This window comes from Rhopalosiphum padi, chromosome 1 (assembly GCF_020882245.1).
Source record: "Rhopalosiphum padi isolate XX-2018 chromosome 1, ASM2088224v1, whole genome shotgun sequence".
Classification (NCBI taxonomy): Eukaryota; Metazoa; Arthropoda; class Insecta; order Hemiptera; family Aphididae; genus Rhopalosiphum; species Rhopalosiphum padi.
In genome coordinates, this window is record NC_083597.1 from 34,356,846 (window position 1) to 34,381,339 (window position 24,494).

The window sequence follows — 24,494 nt, forward strand, 5'->3', positions numbered from 1 at the left end:
GAATATTAGCAGAAAAACATCAATTTCATACTTCTCATTAAAAAATTATTTAAAAAATTATTAAAATTACAATGTATATATTATCATTTAAATTTATACCAATTATATTTAAGTATATTGTAGACAATATTTTATAAAAAGATTTAAAGTAAACTTTTATTTGTATACCTATATTTTCATAAAATTAAAAATTATATGTGTTAATAAACTTTTGGCCCGCTAAGAGCATTTAATATTTTTTGTGGCCCCTGAATAAAAAAGTTTGGAGACCCCTGTTATAAACTATGAACCTATATGTGCGTGTGTAATGTTGAGATTAATTTATTTTGTGTGTTCCTTTATTCAAAAGTATCAAATATCAATAGGTAATATGTCAGACATAAAGACGACTTCTCATTTTTAATCTCCTGAATCACTCCCATACACGTAATTGCATAATTGTTGTGCAATGTATACTTACTGTAATATAGGTGATTGGCGCCTACCTAAGTCTTAATTATAGTGATCATTAAAAACTCAAACGGGACAACGGGACATTTGTAAAAATTTAATTTATTTGTTTTATAGATTATAATATTAAGTTTGTACAAGAAATATGTTAAATAATTTAATGATTAGATATAATAAACAAATAATGTCTTTTCTACGTTAGATAGGTATTATATACCTAATCAATTTAAACTTAAAAAAACTTCGGATATCGAAAGAAAAAAATATCGTCTGACCACGCAGTGTATATATACGAATACGAGTTTTTCAAACTAATTATGACTTGTATAATATTCGACCTTTTATCTAATACTTTTTTTTTATCGCGTTTACATATACAATGCATCAAACATTTGTCACCAGCACTCGCCGCACTAATCGCAGTTGATTTACTTTCGAAGACATATTTTTATTATTTTGTACATAAAATATTTATTAAAAACTAAACTATAGTTAATTAATAATTAGTTCATAATATGATTTACATTATTACATTCAGTGGTATTTTAGTAGTTACACGAGACGACAAATCGTAAACAGTCAGTAGCCACTGTCTCCGTAATGACATCAACATTCAACATTAAACATGAACATATTTAACAATTTTTTTATAACGCTGTTAACGCTGTTAACAGTTTATGTGACTGTAATCTCTACACTGCGCCAACCAGGTATAATATATAACGATATATTTAAAAATATTTGATACATTTGTACATTTTATTGCGAACTGTATTAATTATGTCTTATGCTTGTTCGAGTGGAAATAAGGAAACAAGTCGGGAGATCATGCTATATTAATCAATTATTTTATTATTATAAATTAAACAATAAATGGTCGTTGATGTATCGAAATAAATGTAATTCTGATAAACGAATAAGATATTCATAGTAGGTATGAATAATAAATGTTATGTAAATATTCTGAAGTCAAAAAATAACGAATTTATTCTGTTCAAAAATATTCAATTGAATGAAAATATTTTAAATCTAAAGTAACAAATTATTATGATGATTGGATGGATACCAAATAACAGACTCCGAGAGCTTCGTGATGGATTCAGGATTTAGGCGTATTTATAAATACAAACATATACCTATGTTTATAATGGTTGCGTATGTTTGCTAGCGCGTTCGTGTTGTTAGTTATATATTTTAAGGTATATGATTAGTTTCTCGTCATTGTCATAATTTATTATTACTGTTATTACTAAATAATATTACAATATTGTTCGCATGGGTAACATAATTGGTGTTAAAAATAATGATCATATCACAGCGTTTTTGTTTAAAAGCATAGGCTGAACTACGGCCTGCGTCAACTGGGCCTTGGTCCAATCAATCGGCCCTGTATTAATGTATATGTAACATTTACAAAAGGAAAAATATATTTGAAAATAAGTAAAAAAGTTCAACCAATAATTATTTTATTATTTATTAAATTGGAAAATGTTTGTATTGTTTTTATCATGGAACGCACAGATGTAAGATGTCATGTTTTATTGTTATTACCTATTATTATTTTTTTTTCGGTATTGCCTATTCTAATGATCTCGATTATACTGTTTTATTTCGGTATTTTTCATTGCAATTTATTTAATTTGGCTTTACTAATGATAATAATATGAACATCTTCGAAAAAGAAACTTTGACATCGGATTTAACAACATCATGGACAGGTAAATTGGAAAATTGTGTATAAAAAAATGGTAAATAATGGAACTAAGATTTTAATCAAATGTATATTTTCAACAACTTATTTTGTTTATAATTAAAATTATTTTTCTCTTATTGAATTATCTTATTAAACTCAATTACCACAATTTCGTTTAAATAATATTGTATTTAAAATGATTATAAAGAAAAATATACTTAAAATCTTTTCATACGTCATAAGAAGATTATTGTTTTACAATAAAATTATTCTGTTTAAATATCTTATTTTGTCTCTTATAATAAATTGCTCAAAAATATCAACGAGATCAAATATTTTAACAGAAACCTCCCTCTAAAGTGTTTTTAGATAAATTAAAATAAACACACACACATAATTATTGTAAAATTAATATATTCATTTCTTCACTCAAAATTTAACGAGAACCAACATTTGTTAAAATTTTTTATTTTTAGAATTATTTTTTTGATAACTATAGTTAACCTACCAAATAATTAAACTTCACTTAGTATTCACTGCAAATTGTTTTTTATCGTAACAATGATTTATCGCTGTATTTAAGTTTAACACATTATTATTATTATACATTATTGGTGCTATCAATGGCGTGGTACTTACCTACACTGTACAGTGTAACTACACCTTACAATACAGCGGCAATACACCAAAGCAGTTACCCACTAGACGGATTTTTTTTTATTGTTAATTATAATGAATTGAGACAATATTGACACACAATTAAATTATTTATTAAGTTAAGATCTACTGCGGACAAAATCTTTTTATTTTTTGGAAATTTTACGTTTTATTCTTATTATTTGATTTTATATTTATTATGTTCTAATGTTTTATTAGGAGGTATCTATGATAAACTCATAATTTATAAAAATGTATTTTTTTTAATTGTTCAAATACGTATAGGTGCTAGTTATTGACATTTATAAAGGTAGGTTGAGTTAAAAAATCTATATAATATATATATAATACATATCTTATTTAAAGTCGACAAATACATCATTTTAATATGGATAGTATCTAATATAAAATGCAACTGATGGCCATTGGTAATGATCAAGCAGGTCACTGACATTTTAACGTATCTATAGTTTAAATATTATATTATACCAGTAATAACATTAATGATTTAGTTTTATTGACTTAACTACCCGAGTTATGTTAATATAATATAAATATATAATATTAATATTATTAATATCATGCATTTTTGCAAGTCTTTTTTTTTATATGAACTTAATAAATTTTAACCAAACATATTTAAGTTTTTATTAGGTAGTAAATGATTAAGAATTGTAAGGTCGATAGAAGGTTTTATTTCTTAAACCTATGTGGACGGTAAGCCCTCCATGCACTCCACTTATAATATTATGTTTTAATTTTTTTGTTTTGTAAGATTTTAGATTCGAACTGTATAGTACCAACTTCTGCTGGCTTAAGTTTTTTATTTGCAGATTATGTTTGTAATAAATTTATATAAATTTAAATATTTAATACACTCCTTACTCGATATTCGGAAATTTGTAGACAGATTTAATTAATACGATAATAATATAATATATACATGTTTACTTTTCCTGCTTATTTTTGTCATTATTTATAGAAAGCTTTGATAATTGTGTAATTGTGTAGAATGCCAGATTCAATACTTTGCCGGTAACATACATGGGGTGATCTAACGTAAGACACTCATTCTTTCAGAAAATACTAACTTTTTGAAAATATATTCTTTAAATAATTTTAATTTATAATAAAATAACAGTTTTGGAAAAATACTATAACATTTTTATTGTTACCTATAATTTTTTTAATATTTTATTCTTTTGAATGACAGCATACATTTTTTACTTTTTTTTTATTCCGAAGCAAAATATTATTTTGAAAATATTAAAATCAAATTTCGGAAAAGTAGTTTATTACCTAGTAATAACTTACCTATAAGTATTTTAAGTTTTGATGAGCAGAGTAGCAGACCATTATTTTGCGGAGTACTCGGCAGTACCCTTGTATTACTCCACTCGCACATCTAAACTAGACAGGTTATTTAGCAACCTTATATTAATATTATTAATATAAATTACTCATTCAAAATTTGATTTTTATACATCGATGCAGAACTTCAAAAAATATTCTGCTTTAGAATAGAAAATTAGACATGCATAATATTGTCAATTAAAAAAAATAAAAATTTAAAAGCGATATTATAATAATTTTTTCTTCTAAAAACGTTGTTTCGTAATGACTTAAAATTATTTAAAATATATATTTTCAAACACATTAATAGTTATTGAACGTAAGGTTTTAAAGAAAGTGTCTTGCGTTAAATGGATCACTCGATAAATAGTAAATAGTGATATGATTATTTGATATCATTGTTTAATTCTATACTGTTCTATTTTGTTTATTTTAGAATCTGAAGATTCCCAAAGACGTATCATTAAACTGACTATAGAGCCTATTAGCCCAACCGCATTTTATGCCGAATGGAGACTATTGCCAGACATAGACGGGAGTGTAAATTATTCACTGACATATTCCACTCAACTGAACAATGAAATTAAGCTAACTAGTAGCAATAATTTCACGTTAACCGGATTGATAGAGTGCGCAGCCTATGCAATCACAGTGAGATGTTTATATTATGGAACAGGTGAAAATGTGTTTGGTGGTCCCTTTGCTTCTACAGTTGCATTAACTTCACATACCTCCCGTAAGTAAAAAAATAAATAAATAAGTAACCAGTGTACTTACGTCTGCAGTTGTTAAGGTTTGGCAGCTTAAAAGGCTCAACATGTATGTAAATACATTAAAAAAAAAGTCTTTTATAATGTTCTTAACCCTTATTATAATTCTGTAAAAAGTTGATAGAAAATTTAGTTATTTTTTGTAAAATTTTGAAATAAATTAGTATATAAAAAGTTATTTAGCACTAATTTAATTTTAATATGTATTACAAGTAAGATAAGTATAATTTTTGAAATAGTCGAAAGTAACAAAAAAATAAATATTATGTAAGAGTAAAATAGCAAAATAAAGTTTAAATGTAGGTATTATGCAATAAATATCTAAAATTAAAATTAAAAATACATTTTATAGTAAATTTATGTTTTTTTCTACTTAACTTAAAATGTTCATTTTAATATAAGACTTAATTTGTGCTGGTCCTAAAGTTGAATTTTATATAAGCGGTGTCCACAGTATTTATAGAGTTGTTTTATGTTATTAAATGTGGATTTAAATAATTGGTAAAAGCTGCCTACTGAAAATGTTTTATATATTTTAGAACTGAAAGTTGTGAGAAACTTAACTGTAATAACTTCAAGTCATTCAGTTTTGATTTCATGGGAAAACCCGATGGAACAGAAATTGTGTACGTCAAATTTTTACGTGTCGTTGACTTCAATGCGGGGCACTGGCCAAGAAATACAAACCGATTTTGACCATCACATGATAAATGCGTTAGAACCATGCGTCACATATTTCGGTTACGTTTCTGCGGTCGATTTCGCTGGCGTTAAAGGAAATCCTACAGCGTTCAATGTAACTACGGACCATGGAAGTATGTATAGGTCCACCCGAGAGTCCCGAGAATACCATATCTGGTTTTCGAACAATTTCTGAAAACTTGACTACTTGAATATTTGATAATAAACCGAAAGTATTACATATTTTATAAGTTTTATAGTTTTAGGATTATGAAATAAGGGATACACACAAAATAATATATGACTAGAATATAAAAGTCGTATAAATATAAATTAAATACTCGTAGATTGTGTGTACTAATGCCTGAACATAGCCCCACTGCCCTAGACACATTAGTTTCTTCTTAACCATTGAACAATATTGTATTAAAAAAAAATATATTACAAAACTCATATACATATACATACCCATAACCATAAGTACCACACGACAGTGTTGGACAATCAAATGATAAGAAGTTTTCCTATGGAGTATTGGTGTGAAATAATAAATCCATTCATTACTTTAATGCTATAGCTAATACATAAACAATTATGATTTAAAATTTGAAGCGTTTTCGTAATAGTATGTTTCCCATTTATTATTTACATATATTATTAGGTATATTATTATCACTGATGTTCATCTAGTTTTTATTAAATGCATTTATGATACAAGTTATTACTCCTTGTACCTTGTGACGTAATCGAATTTCAGTAGACAAAAATAAGTTTTCTTCATTTATTTGTCATATAAAAAAAAAATGAAATTTGTTTTGGAATCTAGCAAAATATTAAATATAGCCTATACATTAATCAAGCCTTGTAGTTACTGATTGCTGTTATTATGTTATTATAGGAACTAAATTAAATAACCATTGTCCATTTTTTCGTATTAACTACCTAATTCACGAACAATTTCCATGTCTAATTTTTCGTTATCTCCGTACATATTACGTTTAGATAGTATTCCTATTCTAAAACAATTTTGATCTAAAATTACCTCTTTAATATTATTTAAATGTAAATTGTTTTCAAGAGTTTTGTTGTTTTTATTTTAAAAATTAATCACATTCCTCTTGATTACTCCTTGTATGGTGGGCTTGTTTGTGCTCATAAGCTGATAGACGAATAATTGTAGTAAATGTTAACTTCCGTTGAAACTTTATTTATTAATCTACAGTAGACTCTCTTGTACTTATATTTGTGATAAATTTCAAGGTTTCTTATTTACTGCTCTTTTCATTTATCAATATGGCTAGATCTACCATCGACTTATACTCGCCCAATCAATCAAGGAAATGATGTGAATTTCATAAGGGAATACATTCCTTATTTCTAGCAAATCATGTTCAGTTTATTATACTTAATATTTTATTTTACTTACTTTATATACATTTATTTTTAGCCTTTAATATTTATTTAAAATATTATTATTATCATTAAATAATGTATTTATGTATAATACAACTGTACAATAAAAATAAAAATAAAATGTAAGTTATGTACAAATAACAGACAGCATTTATAGGTTAAGGACTTTTAGAAACAAAATTTTTTTCGATTTGTGATTTTTAAGTTTTAAATTTTTTTTATATTTTATAGTACCTGGACCTGTAGTAAAATTAACAGCTTCGTCTAATGGCTCGAGAACTATATTCGTTAGATGGGATAAACCGATTAATTCATCTTTCTGTATTCGTCAATACGAAGTCGTTTATTGCAACGATATATTCGTTTGCTCTACAATTATAACTGAAGTACGTACCATTGTTTGTTGTTATTAAATCAAAAACAATTATGACAATAATAAAAAATATAGTGAGAAATTTGTTTTTTGGCGTTGTAAAAATACAGCATTATAATTATACCATCAGTTATAAAAAAAAAAATCAAATGTTGACTTAGAAAATTAGTGTAGGCTACTGGCCAGTTAAAAATTAAAGTTTTTCTATTGTTAACATTTAACTGATATTTATTATACATTTATACCGCGCCGTGTTAAATCATTTGCAGACAAATTCTTTAACTATTTCACATCTAATGCCTTGTGTAACGTATCAAATAATGGTCACGCCGAAAATATCAGACACCGAAAATGGTTTGTCAGCTAAAACTGAAGCCACTGTAATTGCCGAAGGTAATATCATCTAAAAATAAATATAATAGTATATAACACAAAGGTTAACAGAAAGGCGTCAAATTTTTGGTTTTTGTATTTTTGTAGTAGTATAACCTTTCTATGTTTTGTATAATTATTATTTTCTATTATCATTGATTGCTCTAACAGGACCATACAACTATTAAATTATTTAATTGCGCCAAATTGGCTATATCATAATAGTTCATTTATTATCCCAATAGTTAAATTTGATTATCATTTTAAGATGATATTATAAAATAAATGATATATTGTAAAGATCAGATAAAATAAAAATTGTTATTTAGTTATACCATGTACCTGCAACGAAATAAAATAGGTACAGCAAAAATATTATTAACGTTATGATATGTATGCAGCTCGCAAGTAATTATGAAAAATAACTTTTGGCCCTCTAAAAAAATCTTAGTAGGGACCGCTATAGTTGCTATAAGATTCTTGATCTATGAACTTAAATTTTAAACTTTATATAGTATATACCTAGGTAAAATAAGAACATAATAATGTGATTTATTCAGTTTTAGAAAAACCCACGAATGGACGAATATTGTTTTTAACCAGTTATAACGTCACTTTGCAATGGGATCATCCTATCGAATCCGTCTGCACTTTAATAAATCAAATCGTAAACTGTTCGTATTTGAATTCTTCATTCGAGGTAACGACGTATTCACCTACTCAAGCAGTGACCATAGATAACTTGAAACCTTTCACGAAATACATTTGTTACTCGGCGTTTTATAATAAGCAAGGTTATTCAGAAAAAAGTGACGAAATCATATTTTGGTCAAAGTTACAGGGTATTGTATTATTATTATTATATTGACAATTTATTATAGAATGATTTAAAGAATAAAGACTACGATTAATATCGTTATAGTTAAATAAGATAATATAATGTATAATATTATTTTATTATTGCTGGTAAAATAAAAATATGTTTACAATAAATATATTAAAAATATAAAAAATATGTTTCTGTAGATAGTTATATGTTATATTTTTATTTTAGAAGTACGCGTTTTATGGAATTGAATAAGTATGTAGAATTAAAAAATTATCGATAACTTTTTACATATATTTTCAATTTCTACTTATAATTTACCAATCAGTTAGCTGCTAATACGAATACAAATTATCTGTCTCCACTGTTATCTTAGGCTACTGATCATGTATTTATGTCTTTGTCCTATATGTCTTGTTTTGGAAGATTGTCTTTTTAACTCGTTATTTTTCCTTGTTTTCCATTCTTCCGTCTCATCGTCCTTTACTGATTCGTTTTTCTTTTTAAACCACCCGTTTTCTCTCCTCCGCCTTCTTTAGGGTTTCACATTATTATACATTTAAATATTATAATATTAACTTTTGAAATAATATACTATCTACCTATATAAAACAATATTATAATAATAATATGGTCACCTAGTATGTACGGCATATGCAAATGCAATAATGTATGTCTCAATAATTATATTCATCGGTTGTGTTGCGATGGCGTACAGTTGCGGTGGCATAAATGCATAATATTACATAGTATACTATATTGTTGTCGATAATATTATGTTGACAGTGCCAGATCCACCTACGAATTTATCAATCATTAAGTTGTCTGCCAATAGTGTGGTCTTTGCATGGGCAGCACCTACTACGATATCTCCCGTTGCGATAGATAATTACCGTTGGACGGTTACGTTCAAGAATTTTCTATACGAACTACCGAAACACTGCACGCCTCGAACCGCGGAACCCGTGGTCACACATTTCATTAAAAATGATCAGACATACCAGAATCAAATTGGGAATCTAATGCCCGCTAGCTGCTACTTCATAGAATTGAGCGCTGCAACAGAGTCTGGTTATGGAAATTCAACAAATATTACGATACACACGTTATCATCGAGTAATGTACACATTGCAATATAAGAATTATTCTTATCAAATAATTGTCAGTTGTACAATATTATAATATTTTTTTTACAAACGATAAACAGTAAATAAAATGTTAACTGACTATGAGATATACACTATATAAATATATATACTGTCATAAATAATATTATCATCATGGATTGCATAGTATTTTTAAAATTCAAAAACTTAATATTAGGTACATTCAAGATTTTTTTTTACTTATTTTTAACACTTTAATTGTTAATTTTCTATCTTAGGTTTAAATTATGGATTTACGAGTAGACGATATAGTTTACTATAGTTCCAAAGGTATACCAATATTTAACCATGTTCGATATGTTTTTGTAGCTAGTTCACCGGTCAAAAATCTACAAGTCAAATCGATAGAATCCAATTTGGTCGTACTGAGTTGGAAGTACCCGTGCATGCCAAACGGAAAAATCGCATTTTTTCACAGTACGTTGGTGGGGGAAAGACTTGGATTTCATAATCACATTTTCAGTATTAAATGCGATATTTCAGTAAGAAAAATTATTTTTGATGATCAATTGGTATATCTTATCGATCATACATTTGTTTTAACCAGAGGCTCGTTTCCTCAGCACTGCTAAGTATGAATTTGAATTTCAAAATTATTCAGTATTAGGTACATATATACTTTATTTGTATAATCCGTATTGGGGTTACCGTAGCATCAATATGAAAAAAATCGTGTTTTCACATGTTTGTATAAGGGTGTATAAAATTGTACATCTTAATTTTAAAATTTGAATCCAGGCAATGCTGAGGTAATGGATATCTCTAGACTTGTAAATGTATGTTTTTATTTTCTACTTATTTGTAGAGAAAATTAAGAAATAAGTTTGATCAAAATGTATATTAAATTAATAGCTATTATATTTAGTTATTTTATTAAATAGAAATCTATTTTGCTGCAAAGCAAATTCTATAGGAAAATGTTTGGATGTTATAGGGCACAATATTTTTTTCGAATATTTCATATGATTCCGGAATTCAGCGTATATTTTGTATTTAAATAATTTACAGTGGCAAAGATAGAAACATACTTTATGCAATTATTCATTTTTAATAGTTGTGTTTTTATTAAATTCATTAACTTTAAATGTTACTTTATGTACTGCAATATACTACACGTATATTAATTTTAAATTTAAAAACTACAAGTAAACATGTTTTTGAGTACAAAATATATTTTACCAGGACAACGAAACGGAATTTGAATATAGTTTAACCCAATTATTACCTGAATATACGTACGTATGTACGGTAGCAGCGATAACTGATACCGTGGAGAATCCTGGTCAAGACAAACGCATTAGATTTATCACACCATCAACAAGTATATATCACAGCATATTATATAATTTTATATTATACGTCTTAAAATAATAATTATAGTCAGGATTTTTAATTTGTTTTAGTTTATTGTTTATGAATCAATGTTTATTGTGTAACATTGTTGTCCTTATAAGTAATACAGCGAAAAATGATTTTTCACCTGATTTTATTGTAATGTATACAGGCCCTGATTTACCTAGCAAATACGATACATACCGTCATTTACGAGTGACGGTGTCCGAAAACCATCTCACGCAGGTCCGTTTGTCCATACCCAGTGACTTGTTCTCGAGCGCTTCTGGAAACATTCAATACTATTCGATAATCGTTTACCAGGACGGTGGATTTCCTGACAAGCCAGAACATGGCACTAGGATGAATAATCCTCGGCAGCAGATGGACGACGACGTCTGGCCGCCTCCCATGCGGACGTGGGCCGAAGCTGCACCGTACCCTTTCATACTGGCGTATCAGACAACGCCCGACAGATGGATGCCTTTCAAAGGTCAGTAGAGTATTTGATTTCGTAACTATATTGTTTTATATTATATATGTTTCGGGGGCGAAATCGTAACCGAAAATCGGGCATCCCGGTATACAATACGATATAATTGTAATCGTATACAAAACGATTTCAACATAATTTATTAATATTATGTCTTACATAATATGGAATTATTATATTAATTATATTAACACGATTATTTATTTGTAAATGGTAAGTTATAGTGCCGTTTAGTCTGTAAAAACTATAAACTATAATTAATTAAAAACAATAATTATTATAATTTGAATTATTTACGATATTATTGTGGATTCACAATGGCCATGCGTTGTCCAGTATTAATTTTGATACGATAATTCTCAATATCCACGAAGTTCTGTGCATTGTACATATTTTGAACGTTGAACCTACGCCCTCTAAAACACTCAATTCCTGTGCTACCCTTAAGTATTAACATTATCTATATATGTTTTTGTCCATGATTTTAAATTGTATAAACATATTTTTGAATTCGTAATATTTCATTCTAATAATATTATGTGTTCCTTTAAAGATTTTAACGATTAAAAAAAACAAGTAAAAATGTAAACATTTAGTAGTTTTTAAATTTCACATTTTATATACCTATTATAACAACGTTGTAATTTTGTCGTTTGGTTTGACGTTTAGACCAAAATGATGGGGTTTTTGACATTGGCGCGGACAACACTTGTTCCATTAACGACAAAAAAAGTTATTGCAACGGACCGCTAAGACCCGTTACTAACTACAGATTGAAACTCAGGGCTTTTACAGCAGACGGGTTTCAAGATTCGTGGACTGTACCTTTTACTACACGTAAGTGCTACAGGAATACATATGTGTTGGGTATAAAGTATCAAAAATAAATTTAAAACTTGAGCCATCAAATGTATTATTTAGAATATAATTAATATAATATAGCGATATTATAAATAATAATTATATATATTATAACAAAGTGAAAAGTCAGTAAATCCTGAAGAAATTTGGTTGAAAACTCAATATTTTATATTATTTTGTAGTAATATTTCAACACCAAAATATTGCTCAACATTTTCTCAAGATTTAATACTTTTTATAAATAACTATTATGAATATTTATATTTTCTAGTACGTATTTATTTACAATTATAACAAATTAATCCAAAATTGGTTTTATGAAAAGCAAACTTAATTAAAACTTATTGGCTATTGTATATAATAATATTATATATATTAAAAAAAAAAATCAAAAAATTACAACCCACATCATATAATAATTTTATACTAATAACAGGATATAGGTACACCACTGCAAGATGTAATTGATCACTCTTTCTACAACTCTCCCCTTAAATGAAACTATTAAATACCAAAAAAAAAAAAAAAACATTACATTAACGTAAAACTAATACATCAAACTTACTATGGTTTTACCTAGGATTTTATTGAACGACAAGTTTGATATATTATACAAATGTTGATATTCTAATAATAATAATTAGGTATTATTTAATTTCGTATTATATCATAATATGATTGCTGGTATCGCGTAAGATAGTAAATATTGGACAAGGTTTGAAGTATATTCATTAAATTTCTAGGTATTGCATGTCACGTTATATGTATTATATGTATTATATGTGATACCATTACCACGTCAGTATATATGGTTACTAGGGCGATAAAACCACCACAATAAGAATACAAATAAAAACTACAATAATTAACCCGGTTTTTTTAAACCTTTTTATTGTGTACTTTTATGTTTTACTATAACTGTGCTACATTTTAGGCGGTAAACCCACAGCAGTCTACTACTTGGTGTTGTACAGTGTACTGTTTGCGGTGCTTATCACTGCGTCTGGAATGTATTGTATACTCAACGAAAAAGTTCCGTGGTACGTAGAGCGACACTTTATAATATGGTAATATACTTATGATCGTGTTTAGTCAGTGGCGTATTTAGGATTTAATAGCTATAGGATCAGAGAGAGTTTGAAAAAGATTTAATTCAAAGGTTGAAAGCCTTGCCACCCACATTATTCTCACAAAAGTACAATAACTAGATATAAATATTGCAACTGTTCAAAAAACATCTTTTTAGTTACATTAATATTATGTACAAAAAACGTGGTTATATAAAGTTGATGATTGGTTAACAAAGACTAGAAAATATTATCGAATAATATTATTATATTGATAGATAATTCCACAATTTTAACCATCTGAATTTAGTTTAAAAAAATAAAATAATCAAAAATTTGCTTCCTATCGGATTTTGAAAATTTTACTTTGGGATACCTATAGGCATTTCCCCCACCTAAATAAGCCACTATGTACAGGTTTTAAATATAATGAAATAGGGCCGTACAGTATAGAGTAATACACACGACTCCAATACGCCAAGAGTCTGCAGGTGTGCCGAATGACATGAATTTCAAACACTTGTCAGCCAAAACTCCTCAAGAAATCGAGGCCGAATATGACCTATTGAACGTGTACTCGAAATCAAACTTTACGACAGACGTGGCTATGAAGCCACAGAACAAGTTCAAAAATCGTTATATCAACACGTTACCATGTAAGACCAGAAAACTGAGCGATTTAATTATTTTATGTATACACTCACCCAACGTGTTGCTCTTGTTATACCTATATAATATATTATACAGATGACTACAACCGAGTGATTATAAGGTCTGATGATACCGATAACTACATTAACGCATCTTTTATTGAAGTGAGTGAAAATTTATAAAAGTCGTAGTTTAATAGTATACATTTATTAGGCACATTCTAAGAATAGACGTTTTATAAGAATAATATATACTATACTAGCTATTAATTATTATAATGTATATAATCTCCTCTAGTACTCTAATTGCATGAGGAGATTGGGACTCTATATTATTTTATTCTAAGTTAGGTTGTTTAATAAGGAAAGCTGATTTACTTCAACTTTAATTATTTATTATTTTATTTTTCCGAGTACATCACTTTTATTATAATTGAACTACAAATAGTTTTTCTGATTAATTATTGTGTTAAAACCACATGTTTTATATTGAAAAATAATTAGCTTATGACTACTATGCATGGGTAACAATATATACGTATAATTTAAACGTACACAATATTTAAAGAGATTTTTATACTACACTAATTCTGCATTTTATACTACAATTTTTAAATTCTAAGTGCATTTTTAAAGTTTTTTTTAATGCATTAATTTTACAGTCTTACGTATACATTTTATATATATATATATATATTATGTCATAATCTCAAGTCATAATCTATGAATGTATCACTAATGCTATATATTATATTATTATTTATAAATATGATTATTACTGATGGTTAGGAATGTAGAACTATGAATTACAGTAGAACCTCGATTAACCGTCAGTCTCGGGACCAGAGTTTTGACAGATAATCGAAAAAATGGTCAAACGAGCAACAACATTTTTTTTAAACATACATACATATTATTTGAAATTATTTTTTAGTAATTATGATATACTTAAAATATTTGCACACAAAGAGACTAAAAACGCGAACGGTCAAGTGAACGAACACACGTGTAATATAGAATTAACTATTAAAAAAAAATATATATATACATATGTATCTATCGCGTATCTAGTAGATATTGCCGGAAAGTTTCGGATTATACATATTATTATTTACTGTAACGCGTAAGTAGCCCGTGTAAATGTGGCCTGACGGTTAACCGAAAAAGACGGTTAATTGGGAGACGGATAATCGAGGTTCTACTGTATATTTAACAAATTAATTGCATATTTTCAGGATTCCAATGGTATTCGGCAATATATAGCTTGTCAAGGTCCATTGAAAAATACTTGCGTTGATATGTGGCAAATGGTTTTAGACCAAGAGGTGGCTTCGATTGTTATGTTGTGTCAGATTAGTGAAAAAGACAAGGTGGAGTAAAATTGTATTCCAAGATTTATTATTTGTAAACGTATTTTAATCCTAGATATTATAAGTATAGGTGAGTCTAACATTCAGTGACTTAACCAGGATTCATCAATACAAAGGGGTTAGGATTTAGTATATACATACATGTATATAAAAAATAAATGGTATTGAACTGTTAATATAATGAGACCATGTATTATAAAATAAGGCGATGGTGGAGGAGGGAATGGAGATGGGGTTCATAACCCAATCTTTCTGGCTACACCATCAATACCATCTATAATTTTATGCTACTTTTTTTTATACAATTTTGTGTTACTAACTTGATTTTATATTTTAATTTATAAATTAAGAACTTTGACATCTATTCATTGGACTAAAATAATAAATGTTTGAGATCTTGCCATAAAATATTTCTTAAATATAAGAAAGATATTATTTTTCCATGTTTTGTCATGTAGATAATGCAATTGTGTTTTATGTAATAACTTGTATAATAATATTTATTTATTCAAATATAAAACAGGTTGCCAGAACCAAAAAATATAATAAAATCAAGTAATTAGTGAAAATATCTTAAATTAAAAGTTCATATAGTTACTATTTAATTAGAAAGTGCTCTGTAGTTAAAGCTAGGGTCTACATTGGCCAAACACATAAGACGTTTATGTGTATATAAAGGAGTATATGTGACTTATATAAATAGCTAATGGTTCAAAGAAGTATATGAAAAAGAGAGTGGAATTTCTCAATAGACAAGAAAGCACTCTAGGGTTGATGTTTATTAGCAGGGGTAGCTGATTCAATATGACCAGATACAAATTTTAATTGAAAGTTATATCAGTAATTTGACAATTTTTTTAATTATTATGATACTATTGAGGTTCTTAACATACGATATATGAATTTCAAAAATATTTTCTATAGTTTTAGTGTTTTTTTGATAAGTTTTGAATAATTTATCCTTTTTTCGATAGGCGTTATAAATAATACATAGCTACATAGGTATTGTATTTATTTTATATTGATAATGTAAATTTCAAATATATTTTAATAAACAATTATTAAAGTAATGTGTTATGGATGATTTTTTAATTAATTAATTAATTTTTATTTTATTTAGATAAAATGCGATAAATATTTTCCAAACAGTAATAAAAAATTAGTCTTTGGCGATATTCAAGTGAAAAATGATATTATGATTGTCGACAAAGAGCGTTATTCGTTCACAATCAGAATATTGACAGTTCTAAAAGTAAGTATCTATATCACTTGTATATTTCTTTTCGAAAGACCTGAAATAATACAGGTGCTGAACTCTTATCTCAAAATTAACTTATAGATACCTAGTTCTAGCGTTGTTGGTAGTTTTGATGGTTCATATAATTATGTTTTAAAGTGATTATCGAAAATTGTGACTAATTATTAGTGCATTCTATATATATTTCGTAGTTTATTGGCTATAATATTTTTTAGTGTATATGAGGTATACAAGATATTTAGGTACAAGTGGTTTTAGAGCTATTATTGTGTGGGTAGGTGAGAAAGTTGCCAATAACTTAAATCGATTCGAGTAAGATTAGTTGAACTTAATTCAACTGTAAGATATTGCTTGTCAATAAAAATGCATTAAGACTTTTATTGGTTAGTGATCACGATTTATTCGGTAAGACTAAAGTCATAGTCTATGTTTTTTATGGTAGGTATTTATAAATAAATCAATATGTGTAAAAATAAATAATTACTAACTAATAGTCTGCAGGCTTTTTAAAAAATTAACGAATACACCACAGCTACCCTCTAGATCCAGTTACTGTATAGTACCTACTTTTAGTAAATAATTGAACTGATCTGATTTTCAAAAATAATATTTTAATATACAGCATATCTTCAAACGTTTATAGTCTGATATATTTGCTTACCAGTATTTGTTGGAACCTTGGAACCGTTTTATAATAGAAACTTATAATAGTTTTCAATTTACAATTATAATTTAAAATCCTCATACTCAAATCTTTGACCTTTAACTTATTATACATTTACGATTATACGATTTATACATATAGAATTATCTTAATAAGGACTTAGAAGTTAAGACCCACAGGTGTATGTATTGACAACATAAGATATAAAAAAATATGTTAAAATTGAAAAGACTGGTAATAGATAAATGGTGTTTTAGGGTCATATAAAAAAAACGATAAGACATTTTCAATTTCACGACTGGCCGGATTTCGGAACACCGAGTGACCCATCGTCATTGTTGCGATTTTGGCGTATAGTACAAGCAAAATCTCCAGCTGGTCTGATTGTTGTGCATTGTAGGTGAGTGTAATTCATAATAATAATATTATTATTTATTAATAATTTTTAGTCTCGATTATTAAAATGTAATAACGACTCTTCAATCTAAATGCGTAATACTTATTATTATTTATTTAAAAGTGCTGGAGTTGGCAGGACGGGAACCTACATAGCTTGTGACATGCTATTGCGTCTAATCCACCAGGATAGAACAAAATTAAATGTTTTCAAAACTGTTTTAAGATTGCGTGAACAACGGACTAATATGGTACAAACACAGGTAAAATATTTGTTTCATAGTTTAAACATTTATATGCATATATGTTTAATAATATAATTATTTTACATTTTTACTCGAAAGTACAATAATAATTTATTATTACATAAAACTACTACATACCTACAAACATAGAATATTATTAGTTTGTATTATATTTCAGTTTTCCCTCATATAAACCTATATATTATACCACTTCAAGTTTTGAAACATATTTATTTTAAAACAGTAACAGTTATTAGTTTATTACTTATTGTATTAAATATTTTCAAATAATTAAATTAAATACAAAGTATTATTTGAAGATTGCTTTTTTAGGGATCATTATATAATGTTCTTTAATAATTAGAAATTATTTTAATTTAATATATTAGGTATACAGAAAGTCAGAATAAATACATGTTTTTGAATCTGTATACATTATTAATTATTATTATTGGTAGCAATTAGTTAGTACCCGTCATCTTTTCCTTTTCTTTATTAATTATCTATTTCTACCTTGTTTAAAAATTTGCTAATTTTCTACTTTTAAATATTCCTCAACTCTATCGAATCATATCTCTTCTCCAGTATTCTACATAGGCATAGAATAATATATATATATATATATATATTCTGTGACATAGGTAGGTATTTTTCTTAGTTCCTATGCCTCTATAGTTCCATTTCATTATTGCTCTGAGGGGCTAGGTAAATTGAGTCCGAAAAAAATATAATGATGATATCAAATGCAAAATATTAATCAATTGTATAATTTTTTAGGCTCAATATGAATTCGTGTACGAGTTTTTAGCGTATTGTTTAAATCTACAGACAAATTCGTCGAATACAACAGCAGGTTAGTAGAAGAGTATAATATCATTACAACTATTGTTTTTGTTATTTATAATCAAAAACAAATACTATAAACGATAATACAGTACAGTCTGAACTAAAAAAGTGGTGAACAAATTATTAACACTGCCCTCCTAGATTGCTATAATAGTTGTCTGTTTTCCTTTTTAATTTAATATAAATTCCCTATTTATTATTATTAATTACCACTTTATTATATTGTTTGTCATAAATAAAATGCTCACGAAGCTGTGAATAATAATAATAATTATTATTTACATTTATGGCGTGTTTCATATTTTCATTTATGAAGTGTATTACTTAAATGACAATATTATTCTTTATTCCCTTTGCCTATAATATTGACAATTCTTAGTATTAATAATAATACATGTTAAAATAGTGAATAATGAGAATTAAATTCCGTTATTATAATTATATTCATACAATATTCAGTAATAATGGTATCAAAAAAATTTTGTGAAGTGTCTAACTGTAATAGTTATGACAAAACATCATCTTCTTTGAATATGTTACTAAAAATAATAGTTATAAATTATAATTATTAGTTTTAAGCATCTAATTATGTTATAATTTCACTTTTTAATTTAAATTATATTATTATTATTATGAAAAAGTAGAATATATGAGTTATGATTTATTAAATACTTACTATAGAACATACATAATTATGGTTTATTGTATTTGCCATTTGAATTTATGATTTTTGATTTTAAGTATATGCAAATACTACAAATGATTATCTCTTACAATAATAAAATATTATGAACTATTTATTACGTCATTTACAAACATTTATAGTATTTACTTAAATTGTTTATTATATTTGTCATGTATTATAAAATGTATGATTATTTAATTAATTTGTCCATGAACATAACAAGGAGTAAAATAGGCAACTACAATAACAACCTCGGGGGACAAAGATAAGGAATAATTTGCCAGTGTCCCGTATTATCGTTTAATAATACTTGATACAAGTTAGTTACTAGGGTTCAGAAGGGCAAATTTCCATCTTGAATTTCTTGAATTGAATTCAGATTGAACGAAAGGGTAAAAAATATATCAAGTATAATGCATATTATTTACGTAGCGATACTGATGCATTGCAATTACACTCAATATAAGTAATTTATAAAACAACTGTTACAATATTAATATTAAAATATAGTGAATTTTATTGGTATTGGACAATGGGATGTTAGAGTTCGGGGTTTTAGTTCGAATTGAATCACATTTTCTAACCTAGCTTGGTTAACTTTAAATATAAAACAAAAATATGCGGCGATAAATAATTTGAGCATACTGCAGCAAAATATCACTATATACTATATAGCATAGTATTATTATATTCTATCAAGACGTATAGTGACAATGTGACACGGTTTCTGTTTGATTAAATTACTATACAGTGACTTATGAAAATGCAATATCATTCAACTGCAGTGTCTGCAGTTAGTTGCAAAATACTCATACAAATATATAATCGAACACGAGAAACATTTAAACATAAAAAATTAAAAAGTTTATCGCGCATAGTGCAGTGATCAAAGATTCTTCATTTATGCGATATAACACATGATAATATGAGGATCGCCGCAGTATATTATATTATAATCTATATTATTAAGTATACAGATGAATGTTTCTTTGTTAGTTTGTTTGTTTTTTATCCTCAATATAGTCAGAAATTGCTGGACCGTTTTCAATAACAGTATAAATAATAGATTTCGCAAGATTTTGAGATTTGTAGGGTGCTTGTAAATTATTTTTTCAACTCCTATAATAGGTTGCAATAGGGTGGCTTACTGCTGAATTTTGTTTTAGCTCAGAAAATAAAATATTTTTTTTTTGTTTATTTAAATGGTTGCCATAAAATAGGTTTACTAATAAAATTAGTTTAACAAGTGGTATGATTTCGTTTAAAACTGCACACAGGCAAAGCCAGGTAATTCAGCTAACATAGGTATTAGGTACGTACCTACTACTCGTACTACGTAGGTATACGTTATTATTCGTAAATTTATATAATGGTACAACCCGACATATTTACCTACTACACTGTTATCGTATCGATTTATTATTATAAATGATGTGTTTTATACATTACTATTTATCCAATTGTAATATAACTATATAAAAAAATTATTACTTATAATTATTTATAGTTTATAATATTATAAACTTAAAAAAATTATAGCAATATTCTTTTAAGTACCTAGGTATATAATAAAAAGTTTATAGTATTTGTTTATCAAATAATACAATAATTGTACGGTTAAAAAAGTTTTATTATACCTATACTTAAAATGTTCACAACAATAATATTTTAAGTAAAATAATTAATTAATATTAATGATAAAATAATTATTGGATGATAAAGTGTCTATTTTGAAAGGTTTATAAGGACGACTTCAATTTTGTGATACGAATTTTTTATTTATGTTTTTACCAAAATGTTTAAAATATATTTGATATGCATTTGATTTGGTTCAATAAGGCGCATAACTAAAGAAATTTTAATTTTGAATTTTAAAAGTAAACACTGGAATATTTAAAAGTAAAAATATACTCTCAGAGTCTCAGATTTGGTCTTATAAGCATTCTTTATTTTCGTTCATTTATAAACTAATAGTTATAGAGTAGTTATGGAGACATATAGATACAGCGGTATACAAATATTATTATAGAAGACGAATACGTATACCGTATACCTAATAAGAAACAAAGAAACAGACCCATTTAGAAACTTTTGAAACATATCCCGTTGATTAGTATAAATAGTGAATAAAATAAATGTGATAGTGATGATAATATTTTATTATATCGGTTAAATAACAATGGTCCACCAAACATTAACTCATAATAAACAATAAATAGGTATTTTTTCAATAACAGACTTGAGCAGACTTTAATTACGTCGTCTATTATCATTATATTATATAGGAAAGTAAATGAGAAGTAATCGATTTCGAAATCGAATTTTATATTTTCGTATAAATAGGTATATAATATTATATATGTAAAAAGTATAGAGAGAGCTAGGTTGTGTTACCTACTTGCTGTATACTAAATCTACTTATAAACGAGACATTGTAATTACTGCGTTTGTTAAACGGTAAGTAATTCCGAATTGGTTCCCGGAATAGTGTTTCGTAAGATACATAATACGCATATATTACGTATGGTTATCCGAATTGGTTTCCATCGTTTCCGATACCTATTAAAATTATGACTTGAATATTGTACATTTGTACAGCTTTAAAAAAAATGATTTATTACAATTTTAAAAAATTCAACTTATCGCCAATGTTATATTTTGATAGATATTTTTTCATCAAGTTAATGCCAAGTGGCAGTATTTTAAATATACAGTAATTTTAATACATATGAATAATAGAAAGATATTATACACAATGAAATGATGAACTTACATCTAATTAAATTAGGTACTGTTTAAAGAAAATGTAATGCATATTGTATAAGTTTCGTCAAAACTCCTATGTTCAAATGTGTTATAACTTAGATTTTTCTACTTATATCAGCATTCTTATTTTTATTTGTGTATTTTTTTAATTAATTTTAAACTGATTTAAACTATTAAAATGTATTTTTGTTAAGATGTGAAATTTGTAAGCATATACTAATACCATGAAATATACATGAAACAACATTTAGGTTCCATATACACAACACGCGAGTGTTTAGGAAAAATATGACTTTTCGACTTACGATATATAGACATAAATATTAAATATATATTGATGATATACATATACCGCGTCCTTGTCGTGGCTCCTAATATTTATAAAAGAATATGTTTATCATCACGCAATATTTTATTAAATTGCTTCGATTTCGACGAACACGCGCGCGCACAGTATCATATTAAAATAAATTCTTCGTTAGAATTGATAAAGCGTTTAAAATTTACACTATGCTAACCACCACTGTATGTTGTCCTCAAAATGGTGTTTTTTAATTCAAGTAAACTTATATTTTGTTTCAGAAGAAAAGAAGAAACACGTCTCTCCTACCAAAGGTATGGACGCGTGTGGTACAAGACTTATACAAGCATGAAAGGATATAGTATTTAATATTTAATATTGTAATAGGTATTACCTACTATACAAAAACGCGAGTTCAATAATACTTGATCGAGTTGATCGGTTATGTTTATCTGCAACTGAGTAAAAATGTGAAATGTGCGTTATGCGTGCAATTACCTGTACCGCCTATACATTATTATGATATATTAAGAAAAATATCACGTCCTCGATAAAATACAATACTATCACATCTAACTCGCTGTTTAACTTTATACATACACTTTAATTTCTTTTCCAATAATGTTTGACGACGTTGTTTAATAGTTTGACAATGAATACGAATAAATAATCTATGAAAACTGAGAGTACAATAGTATATGTATAATAAATAATAATATTGTGTTTACAGTAATAAATATACTGAGTATACGATCATATTATAATAGTAAAAACCATCAGAAAAAAAAAAATAAAAAAAATTAGCAATACCCATTAAAAATTAAGCAAATAGTTACTGCAGTATAAAACGAATGATGACGACATAAAACATATTAAAACAAAAAACGCAGCACTTTGTATTAATAGTATTTACTATATATTAATTTTAATTTTACATAAAAAAAGTCATTAATCATGTAAACACTGTATACACTTGGGTAAATATTAATACATTTTAGTGACAATTATATTATATACAAAAGTGATTTTATATCTTACCCAAACTGTATATTTAAATTTTAAACTATAAAGACCTAAAGGATAAAGTATATATATTTTTAATAGTATAGACATTTAAATATTATTTTACCATCTATTGCAGCATTATCTATATTATTGTTTTCGATGTTTGTAATTTTCAGCTAGGTCCGCGGGAGTAGTTTGATAGTACGTGCGTAACCGTACCTACTAAAATACTTATTACGGCCTGCAGCATAAAGTTACAAGGTATTATACCACCGAACACATAGATATTCATCGGCATTAACATAACATCAATAACTAGCTCTTATTGCCCTTTCATTTTCTTAGGTTTTCACAACAATACCTAAATAATGCTAAATAATTTAAGAAATTCTCCGAGAAGCTTGTAATTGAACGGGTTTTATTGTTTGTAAAACTGCAAATTAACCTTGAAAAAATGTACGTACTGTTCATTAAAAAGTGAAATGAGTCGTATTTTAAAATTTTAATAATATGCCACACACACACACAATAATAATATATAATTATATGTAATTATTTTTCGTTTAAAAAGTTGCAGAGTATAAAAATATAGCGAAAAAATACAAGCTCATAATATACATATAGGTATATACATAAACATTATATTATATTTGAATACAACAAAAGTGTGTGCAAAAAAAAAAATTAAAAATCGCTTTCAAACTGTCCACAATTCTCATATAATATTATGATTTATATACCGCAGATTTATTAAAATTATGCTCCGAGATAAAATTCACCCAATATTTTAGGCGAATATTT

The 24,494-nt window shown here is 26.7% G+C and overlaps 1 protein-coding gene across 2 annotated transcripts; it reads left to right on the forward strand.

Moving 5' to 3' along the window:
• The first annotated feature begins 685 nt into the window (after positions 1-685).
• LOC132918707 (phosphatidylinositol phosphatase PTPRQ) lies at positions 686-23,264 on the forward strand. 2 transcript variants are annotated; one of them, XM_060980129.1, is made up of 20 exons: positions 686-1,160; positions 4,590-4,889; positions 5,463-5,738; positions 7,249-7,403; positions 7,660-7,783; positions 8,323-8,604; positions 9,375-9,704; positions 10,064-10,236; positions 10,937-11,075; positions 11,259-11,579; positions 12,249-12,416; positions 13,375-13,507; positions 13,946-14,163; positions 14,255-14,322; positions 15,393-15,527; positions 16,648-16,779; positions 17,707-17,849; positions 17,970-18,108; positions 18,868-18,943; positions 22,970-23,264. In XM_060980129.1, exons 1-20 carry the CDS (start codon positions 1,076-1,078, stop codon positions 23,038-23,040), a joined length of 3,468 nt encoding a protein of 1,155 aa, XP_060836112.1. In that variant the 5' UTR covers positions 686-1,075; the 3' UTR covers positions 23,041-23,264. The 2 variants fall into 2 exon arrangements, with proteins under 2 accessions (XP_060836112.1, XP_060836113.1); XM_060980130.1 differs by having other exon boundaries at positions 690-1,160; positions 13,375-13,480.
• The last annotated feature ends 1,230 nt before the right edge of the window (positions 23,265-24,494 follow it).

What these genes read in the sequence shown, in the direction of transcription:
- LOC132918707 (XM_060980129.1), top strand. Translation starts at nt 1,076, where the DNA reads ATGAACATATTTAACAATTTTTTTATAACGCTGTTAACGCTGTTAACA. An exon ending in ATTTTGGTCAAAGTTACAGG is followed by an intron (nt 8,605 to 9,374) that starts GTATTGTATTAT and finishes TTATGTTGACAG; the next exon opens with TGCCAGATCCACCTACGAAT. An exon ending in GATACACACGTTATCATCGA is followed by an intron (nt 9,705 to 10,063) that starts GTAATGTACACA and finishes ATGTTTTTGTAG; the next exon opens with CTAGTTCACCGGTCAAAAAT.